At 53.6% G+C, this 10,100-nt stretch overlaps 1 protein-coding gene across 1 annotated transcript; it reads right to left on the bottom strand.

Annotated features, from left to right (window-relative positions):
• Positions 1–5,221: 5,221 nt before the first annotated feature.
• Positions 5,222–7,848, bottom strand: FBXL14 (F-box and leucine rich repeat protein 14). Its single transcript, XM_062490998.1, has one exon. It carries the CDS (start codon positions 7,846–7,848, stop codon positions 6,646–6,648), a length of 1,203 nt encoding a protein of 400 aa, XP_062346982.1. The 3' UTR covers positions 5,222–6,645.
• Positions 7,849–10,100: the final 2,252 nt, after the last annotated feature.

Below are 10,100 nucleotides of genomic sequence, written 5' to 3' on the forward strand. Positions count from 1 at the left end.
TCTCGTTATCTGTCACCTCTGGCCAATTTGCATAGGGTGCCTTGGCCAAGCGGATGGAGCTGTGCCGGAGCCAATTCAGGCATTGCATCCCTGGCAGCTCCAGGAGCCCCGGGGAGCAGAGGGAGCCAGCTCACCTGTGGTCTGACTGCCTCACAAGACTTCTACTCAGTGTGTGGCAGGACGAGTTTATGACACTGAAGGATGCACCTGGTTCACACTGAAGCTGGGGAGTCAGGAGTGCCACTGCAGCTGTCACCAAGGGAGATAATGGCAGGGATTTATTGGCATTTCAGCTCACTGAACAAGGAGAGAGGCTGTTGGCTGCAGAGCTGGGATCTGTGTGCCCCTGTGATGCTGTGTGCCAACTGTCAAACCCCTAAAGACATCCAAGGGTTGCAAAGCTGGGGTATTTGGGAGGAGAAAGAGGCAGAGGAGAGGGAGGAACAGGACCAAGCTCAGGTACAACTTGTTTGGGATTCTTTTTTTTTTTTCCCAAAGCTAGGAGGGGAAATTGCTTCATCATGAAATCACTAGACAGTGCCCAGAGAAACAAGATTCAGAGGAAGGAAAATAGCTAGGACGAGGTTCCCATTTCTAGATCTGAGTTAGTTTCTGTAACAGAATATGAGTTTGGTTTACGTCTCAGTAACCCTGTCATGTGGAAACACTTGCTTAGGGTGTGTGTCTAGGCACTGGTACTAAACTTTTGACACCTTTTCTAAGAAACACCACAGATTTTAGGAAAATCCCATTTCCATTCATCTTGCAGGGACAGATGAGATTTGGATCTTTCAAAATCTCCATCATGTGATTTCAGTTTGGGCTGTCATTGAACTAGTGCATATGGTAAATTTAATTAAAGAAGGGGGAGAAGCACTAGCTTCCCTGCCAAATGTGGCTGGAGGCTTAAGTTCTGGCACAGGAGCCTGATGAACCCTCTCCAGCTCTTCTGTGCAGCTTGGGGCTGGGGAATTGAGCAGGACAGCCTGGCTGGCTGGTCAGGGTGGGGAGTGTCAGTGCAGCCCAGCCAGCAGCTCTGGCTTGGGGCCTCACTAATGTCCTGAGGGGTCCAGCCCACACCAACCCAGTCAAGTTTATCCATTTATCTTTTTCCTCCACAGAAGGCACTGTTAAAGAGCTGTTGGTTGAAAGAGTGGCATTTAAGGTAGAGGAGGGAGAGAGAGAAAACAAAAAAAGGGTTCACTTTGCTTGGAGCATCCCACACATGTACATAGCAAGGCTGCCAGATCCAGGGACATCTCCCCTTGAGCTTTTAATGGTACCCTGTGCTAATTTCTAGCTTTGGTTCCAAAATCTGTGAGTGTCTTGGCCACCCAGCTCTCATTTCAACCCTTCCCTGACCCCCAAGGGGCAGGTTCATTAGCAAGCTCTGTGCTGCCTAGCATGGAGATCACCTCTGGCCGTAGCACAGGCCCCAGGTGGTTTGGCTGACAGCTGCCCCGTGACCCCGTTATTTATAACCGTGAAACAAAGGACCCCAGAGCCACCATGACAAACTGATTCAGCCGAACCCGCAGTGTGCAGCAGGAAGGTATAAAATGTATAAATCTGTCATGCATGGACCTCCCATGTGCTAGTCCAAGGGCAGTAGGACCCAGGTGGAGCCTGCTTTTCCTCCCATCTCCCAGGGAGAGGAGCCAGCCGTGGATCTGGCGAGGGGAGCAGCTGTTGCAGCAGACCAGGGACCCCACGCACATGCAGGACTTCGCTGTGGCTTGTGAGCTGGCATCCCCAGCTGCTGCCCCTGGGTCCCTATCCGCCTCCTCTCCTGCTCAGTCACTTCATCCCTCCTCCACATCACTCCTGCTTTGCTCTGCTCTCTGCCACCACCTCTTGAGTGTGGCCCCTCCGCTCCTCAGAGCTGCTGGTCCATAAAGCAGGTCCCTGGGCCACCCTCTGTGCCCTGCCTTGTGCAGGTGTGGGCAAGAGGCCCTGCTGCCCCACCACTTCTGCTGGGCACAGCTGTGAAAGCTGGCACCAGAGCCACTGCTGGGGCACTGTGGGCTCATTGACACAGACAGGAGACTTCTAGCTCACTTCCAAGTAGTGGAGTGGTTTTTACAGTTTTCTACCCCATTTGCCAACTGAGTCATGTTCAAAAACTCAAGAGTGGTTGTTTATGCTGAGAAGTTATGTGGTAATTGGTCTATGGTTGTTGGCGTGCATCTGTGTCCAAGGAGGTGCTGTCACAATGGAGCATGCGAGGAAGGGATGAGGAGCACTTGCTCCATCTACGGAAACAGTCCAGGATGTCTATGAACTGGGCTTCAGGGTAGCTTTGGTTTTGGCAACTTCCTTTGGCTTGTGTTCCCTTTAAAAGAGGATGTTGGGCCATGTGGGCAATGCTTTTGGTTTTTTTTTTTTTTTTTTTTATAAGCTGAGAAAAGAAGTTCAGGGGATTTTTTAGGGAAAAAAAAAATCCTGTCCTAGTTCTGATTATGGCTCACACACATTATATTGAAACATAAATGTCCCACTGTTAACCATATGAACATGGGGCTTAGTAAGGAGATGCCATTTTCATCCAAACCCAGTAGAAACAAACCTACTTTATGAGAGGTTTATCATTCCCAATCCTTGGCTGGGACTGCTGCTTGACCCCAGGAGCAATTACGTTTTCAGCTGTTATGGGAACCTGATCTGGAATTCCTGTTGTTTATAATACTCATACATACATGCTCTTTTTCCATCAAGAAGTTACTGTAAACTCTTTTCTTAATGCAGGAAATACAGACCCCAACACCTCCCTCCAAGTAGAGGAAGATGGATATAGTGTCAGGCTCAATTAGATCCAATTGTGGTGGCTTTCCCTAAAGCGAACAATGCAGCTTTTGTGAATGGACTCCCAGCAGAAAGCTTGGAAGTCTTGGAAAGGAGGGACTAGAACAACACACGCCCTAAAGTCCAGACCCTGAGATAGTCCAGGTGCTTAGGATGCGGAGGAGATGTTGTTTCTTTTTAAGAGGGTCACAGTCAGGCACTACTTTCCCCTTTGAAATGCAGCACTGACACAAAAGAGGTGAGATGGGCAGAGCTGGCAACATGAGTATGCCTGCCCAACCTCAGCCAAAATACCTGTGGAGGCAGAGGTAGAGCAGGGCAGGCAGGTGCGGGCGCCGAGGGCACCTCCTCTGGGAGAGCATCCCACCTGGAGCAGCACCCAGCCACGGCTGCTGGAGCGGGAACAAAGTGGCCTGCTCAGCACTGGAAGTGCTTAAAATGCAAATGTACAGGAACTTCAGACCATCCCCCTCCCTCCTCCTCGGCGCGGAGGAAAGCAGCTTAAATACAGCCAGGCCTGGAGAGGAATGTTAAAAAGAGGGGAAGAATCGCCCTCCTCCTTTCCATAGGGACCCGGGCCCGGCCAGATTGAGTATGCATGACTGAGCAAGCAAGCAAGGACAGCTCCTCTTTTAACTTTCCTGAACAATGGCTCTGCCTTCTTCCACCATTTCGCATTCCCCCTCCTTCGAGGCAGGAAGGGGGCAGCGGGCGAGCGAGCCCCGCCGCCGGGCTGGGGGAGACAGGCTTTGTGGCTTCCCTATAAACACCGCTTAAGCTCCATCTCCAGCAACAATAAAACACCCCACGTAGGGGAGGCTAGAAAGGGACCGCATCGGGTTAAAAGTCATAACGTTGAGGAGAAAGATTATGGTGGAGGACAAAGGACGCGTTAGATTATTCAAACTTTTTTTTTTTTTAACACAGTCCCACTTACTTTCTCTTTAATCTTCGGCTGGGCAGTGGAAATCAACCAAGACGGTTCAGATTTCCCAGGTCTCCAAGGGCATGGATTTTTGGTGGTTGTCAGTGCTGGGAAATGTTTTTATTTTGATGGGTGTTCCACTGGGGAGGGCCACAGTTTAAATCACTAAAAAATCCTCCACCAAGGAATTTGTCTGGAGCTTAAAAAAAAATTAGGAAACCTAGGCATCCCCCCCACCCCAAATGCTGTCCTTTGTCACCAAGTAGTCGATTCAGCCGCTAGCAAGTTACAGCACTTTAGGTTTGTCTGACCTCAGACTCAGCAGCTGAACTGGGTTTGTCCCCAGGGATGCTGCCAGCATCCTCGCGGCCAAGGCTGATCCTGCCAAACCCCTTCCTTACAAACTCCTCATGGTGATGTTACCCAACATCCTGCACAGGAGGCATCAGGCTCCCTTCCTTCCTTCTCCTCCTCTATCACTCAGCAGAGCCAGCCCCAAATCCCGCCATCGGCCACAAGGCTGTTCTTACCAAACCAACAGATACACATCTTCAATAAGCACAGACAACACAGATACGGCTTTTTTTTTTTTTCAAAAACATACTTCATATTTCCTCTTTTATTATATAAATATGTTTAACCTTTTATTGTAAGAATATAAAATGTTTTAAGAGGATCTTTGTTATTTTTTTATACAAATTCACAAACAGTACAATTAATCCATAGGGGTCTCTGGGTTTGCGTTAACTCCGTGGTCTGGCCTGTTATTGTAAAGGATTTGAGATTTTGAACAAATAAGCAAAAAAAAAGCCAAGGTATTTAAAAACAAAACAAAAAAAATCAAAACAAGACAGAAACAAAACCCAAACTTACTCTTCCTCTTTAAAATAATAATTAAAAAAATAATCTAAAGACCCAGCTCCATTTTATTGACAGAACAGAGATAAGACAGATGAACTTCAGTCTCCTTCCCTTCACATGGCAGCCCTGGGGCCCCTAGGCCAGCTTTGCTCCTCTCCACCTACAAACAGGAAGCCTGGCATAGTGACCTTTTGTAGATGGCTTAGGAGGGGAGGGGAAAGCATTTGCATATATCCATATATATATTTATTTTTTTTTAAACAAACTTGCATTTTACACATTTCTGTTAACAGTAGCCCAATCCTCAGTGTGGATTCTCACGTTACATATTTGTGCTAGAAGAGTAAAAATGCAAGAAGCAGTTTGGGTCCCCAGTTCCCAGTGAGGAGGGAGGGAGAGGCACAACCATAATGTGAAGGTGGGACACAGTAGGGTAAGTCTGAAAAAAAAAAAAAAAAAAAAAAGGGTGGGGGCAGAGTAGAGGCAAAAATAAGAACAAACCCAAGGGGCATTATTCCAGTCTAGGCACAAAAATGTTTCAGTCTCAAAATCTCTTTCCTGTAAGAATTCCAGGGCTTTTGAGGAGGGGAAAAAAAAGTAACAAATTAAAACGAGGTAGCCAGACATCATATATAGATTTATATATATAGAATATATTCAGCAGAAAAAAAAAAGTACTTAAAAATCCACAAGAACAGCAACTTCATATGTCTTTAAAAATAAAACCATGTAAGAAAATGAATACTGTAAAGGGGAGAATGAGTGAGGAAAACTGGGATCAATTACAGGATGTAAGCTAGGGATAGATGGGACAGTAAGAGGCTGTTTTTGTAGCAGTAACTTTTTTATGCATTTAAAAATAAAAACAGGTCACAGTATCTCAAATGAAGCAGAAATTAAGCTGGAGATTCTTCCTCATGTCCCCTAGATTGAGAGGAGCTAGAACTCCCTTCTACCTGCTCACCCCCCAACCCAGAGAGGAATGGATATGTGGCTGGATATGTCTATCCCTCTTGCCAAGGAGGAGGGGAGAAAAAGAGAATGATGAAAGGGAAGACAAGTCTCAGTAACTCTCACTGTCCCCCAGTGCACAGGAAGGCTTGAGAGAGTGAGGTCTGTATCCAGTCCCCACAGAGACAGGAGAAGGAGGAAATGGTGTATTCATCCGCAGTGGAGAAATGGGGAGAGAGAATGGAGTGCCTGGACTTTTCCATTACCCATAGTGCAGGACAACAAGCAAACATACTGACAAAAGGGGAGGCTGTAGCTATGGCTAGTGTCAGTGCAGTGGAGAACTGGAATAGTGGGAGGTTGTATCCACCCACAGCAGAGAATAACATGAAACTGGAGACTGAAGAGAGATTTAAAGGGGGGAAAAAAAAAAATCAATGTACCTACGGAGCAGTATTTGTGCCACAAATGTGTTGACAGGGGAGGGGCAAGCACAGAGGTGGAATGGTTGTTTTATCACAAGCTGTGTGTGTGCCCAGCACAGGATGACTGGGTGGCTGGGTACACAAGTGTAGCTAGGAAGCCTTTTCTGCTGTTACTATTTTTTGTTCCCATCTCCATTCCCACTCTCCTTTATATAAACCAAAAAACAATCTATTCTGAATACATGGCAGAACAAGGGTTTTTATCCATCCTTAGTGCTTGAGGGGATGGAATGTGGGAGTGGGGATAAAGAGGGGTGTCTCTAGCCCCAGTGCATAAGAGTGTGGGCTTCTACCTCTTCTGCAGGGAAGGATGCTGTGGGAAGGGAGAGCTCTGTCTCCCTAGTACAGAGCTTGAGGCATGACCTGGAAAATGGATAGGTGCTTTCTCTCTGTCCTCCTGCTCCCCCTTCCTCCTCCTCCACAGCAAGGATAGGTAGGCAGCACAGAAGGGTCGAGGACATACCCTCTTTCTCTGTGTTCCTCCCTGCAGTGCCAGAGTGCGTGGGTAGCATGTCTCTGTGCATGCCCCTCTCTCTTTCTCTCCTCCTCTGCAGCAGTCAGTCAGTCAGTGAGTCCCTCCAGAGGAGATGGAGGTCTCGGGGCACCCTCCTCCTCCTCCTCTCACCTGACCTTCTCACTCTCAGTCATTTCCCAAAGTCCAAGGTTGAGCACCTTGAGGCAGGGCAGCTGGGTGATGCGCTCCAGGCCCCGCTTGGTGATGCGGGTGCAGCCGTAGAGGTCAATGCCCGTGAGCTGGCTGAGGTGTTCGGCGATTAGCTCCAGGCCCTTGTCGGTGATGCGGACGCACTGGCCGATGTTGAGGGTGCGCAGCCCGTGCATCTGCCTCACCATGCGGTTGATGCCCTCATCACTGATGTGGCAGGAGCAGAGGGACAGCGAGCGTAGCCCATCGAGGCCCTGTGCGATGTAGGCTAGGCTCTGGTCCCCCACCTTATCACAGAAGGAGACATCAAGGCCAGACAGCCGCAGGCTGCCCATGGCCAGGTGCATGATGCCCGTGTCGCTGATGTTGTCACAGGAACGTAGGTTGAGGCTCCGCAGGCTGCTCATGTGCGACAGGTGCAGCAGCCCCGCGTCCGAGATGCCCCCGCAGAAGCTGAGGTTGAGCTGGCGGAGGCGGCCCAGCCCGCGGGCCAGGTGCTTGAGCGAGAGGTCGCTGAGCTTCTGGCAGTCCTGCAGCGTGAGCTGCTCCAGGCCCAAGCAGCCCTCAGCCGCACTGCGGGTCATGCCCGCCAGGTGCCCGATGCCCACATCGGAGAGGTGCCGGCAGGAGCGCAGGTTGAGGCTCTTGAGGCGCTGCAGGCCCCAGGCGATGAGCAGGAGGCCGGTGTTGGTGATGTTGCTGCAGCCTCCGAGCTCGAGCACCTCCAGGCCCTTGAGGTACTGGGCGATGCGGCCCAGGCTGCTGTCCGTGATCTGCTTGCAGAGGCTCAGGTTGAGCGAGCGCAGGGAGCTGATCTCCGCCACGAAGGCGTGGCTCAGCCCGTTGTCGGTGAGGTTGTAGCAGCCGCTGAGGTTGAGGCTCTCGATGTCTGCCATGCCCTGGACCACGTAGCTCAGGCTGCGCCGCAGCGACAGGATCTGCACCCGCCGGATGCCCCGCGCCGCCAGGCTGGGGAAGAGCGAGGGGTTGGCGCGGCGCAGGTGCAGCTTGGCCTCCACGCCCCGCCACACCGAGCGGTGGTAGGCGGCGTCCCGCCAGGCCGTGCACACCTGCGCCGCGCGGCCCTTGTCGCGCACCTCCAGGTACCCGAAGATCATGGCGAGCAGCTCGGGGAACAGGCACGAGATGTGCGTTTCCATCGCACGCCCGCCCGCGCCCGGCCGCCCCCGCCGGCGCCGCGCTGCTGCCCCTCGCCGCCGGGCCCGGCCCGCTTCCGCCCGGGGCCCGCCCGCCTTCCGCTCCGCGCCGCGCTCCTCCTGCCGCCGCCGCCGCCCTCACATCGCCGGCGCGGGCGGCGCGGGAGACGCTACTGCGCGACCGCCGGCCCGGCCCCGCCGCCTCTACCGCCGCGCCGGGCGGGCCGCGCCGCTGCCGCCGCCGCGCTGCTGCCGCGGCCGCGCCGCCCCGCGCCGCATCCCGGCGGGCGCGCCCCGGCGGCGGCCCCCGCGCCCCGTGCCCAGCGCCGGCCGCCGAGCCCCGCCGCCGCCGCCGCCTCCCTTTGTCTCCGCGCGGCCGCCGCTCACAGCCCGCGGCCCCGCGCCGCCCGCATCCCGCGCCGGCGGTGAGGCAGCGAGGGCAGGGGGTGGCGCGGCCCGGCCCGGCCCGCCCGCCGCCGGTACCGACTCCGCCGCTCCGGGCCCGCCCGCTCCGCTCCGCACCGCGCGCTGCTGGGCCCGGCGCCGCTCCGGCCCGCGGGAGGGGGGGAGGCGCGGCCAGGCGCGGGGGGAGGAGGCAGCCGGGGAGGAGGCGGCGCCGGGCCCGGCCTGTTTCCCCCGCCCGCCCCCACCCGCGCCGCTTGCGCAATGGTACGGTCCGGAACACGGCGAGCCGTCGCCCTGGAAACAGCGCGGGGCGCCCCCGCCTCTCCCGCCGAGGGCTGCGCTGCCCCGCGCCGCCGCCGGGGGCGCCACCGCGGCTCCGGGCCCGGCCCGAGGGACCTCAGCGGTCACCTGGGCCCGGCCCGGCTCCGACACATCGCACAAGGTGGCGTCCAGACGGTCCTTGAGTGTCCAGAGAAGGAGACGCCACAGCCTCTCTGGGCAGTCTGGTGCAGTGCATGGGCACCCACGTAGTAAAGAAATTATTCCTTGTTTTCAGGAGGAACTTTTCTGTGCATCAGTTTATAACTGTCGCCTCTTGTCCTATTGCTTGGTGTCACCGAGAAGAGCCTGGCTCCAAGCTCTTGACTTATCCTTCAGGTACTTACATGATGTCCTTTCTCCGTCATCTTTTCTTGAGGCTGAACAGGTCAAATTTTCTCAACCTTTTCTCATAACAACGATGCTCCAGTCCCCTCATCATCTTTGTCACTCTTCACTGGGCCCTCTCCAGGAGCTCCAGGTCTCTCTTGTACTGGGGAGCCCAAAACTGGATGCAGTACACCAGGGCTGAGTAAAGGGGCAGGATCACCTCCCTCGACCTGCTGGCAGTACTTTCCCTGCTGCATTACTAATCCCAGGTCTTGCCCTACTTCCTGCCCTGTCAGTGCAGAGAAGCCATGGTGGGTACTGTGTTGTCACCCAGGGATGACACATCCCCACCAGGGCAGGGGTGGTGGGGCCACAGAGAGCAGTGCTGCTTCACAGAATCACAGACTCAATTAGGTTGGAAAGGGCCTCTGAGATCACCGAGTCCTACCTATGACCAGACACTACCATGTCAACCAGCCCACAGCACTCAGGGCCGTGTCCAGGTCCAGTCTTTCCTTAAACACCTCCAGGGGTGGTGACTCCACCAGCTCCCTGGGTAGTCCCTTCCCATGCCTAGTCACCCTTTGCTGTGAAGAAATTCCTCATGATGTCCAATCTAAATCTTCCCCTGGCACAGCTGGAGACTCCAGCTCAGTACTGTTCTATGCTCCAGCCAGCCCCCTCGCTTCACCCTGGTATCTGTCACTGGGCCACCTTTGCATCAAGGTTTGCCGAGGCCATGCTGGGCCAGCTGGTAACTCCTTCAGCTCTCTGGGAGCCCCATGAGGAGGGACAGGAATTCATGCAGCTGCAGAAGGTGACAAAGGGAAAGTGAACTGCTGCCTCACCCTTGCCTGCTGGAGTGCCAGCTGCTGTGGTCTGTGGCAAGGCCATGAGGCGGTGTGACAGCCTTGAGGACCAAAGTTTGGGAACCTTCTGTCTGGGCAGGCCTGTAGGAATGATAGGACATGGCTGTAAACAGCTCAGAGATCTGAGTAGCTGTCAAGGTTGCCCTACATCTCTGCATGGATCATTTTAGGGCCTCTGTAATGGGAAATGGAAAATCTGAAAATGGCTTTCGTCTAATGGCCTCCTTGATCTAGCTCTGAAAATTGTTGAAGTACTCATATAAACCAAGCAATTTCCCATGACTTCCAGCAATTTCAAGAAAGAATGTTTAAAAATCATGTTTCCTATGTGCC

Source organism: Cinclus cinclus, chromosome 4 (assembly GCF_963662255.1).
Source record: "Cinclus cinclus chromosome 4, bCinCin1.1, whole genome shotgun sequence".
In the NCBI taxonomy this organism is placed as follows: Eukaryota; Metazoa; Chordata; class Aves; order Passeriformes; family Cinclidae; genus Cinclus; species Cinclus cinclus.

What these genes read in the sequence shown, in the direction of transcription:
- FBXL14 (XM_062490998.1), bottom strand. Translation starts at nt 7,848, where the DNA reads ATGGAAACGCACATCTCGTGCCTGTTCCCCGAGCTGCTCGCCATGATC.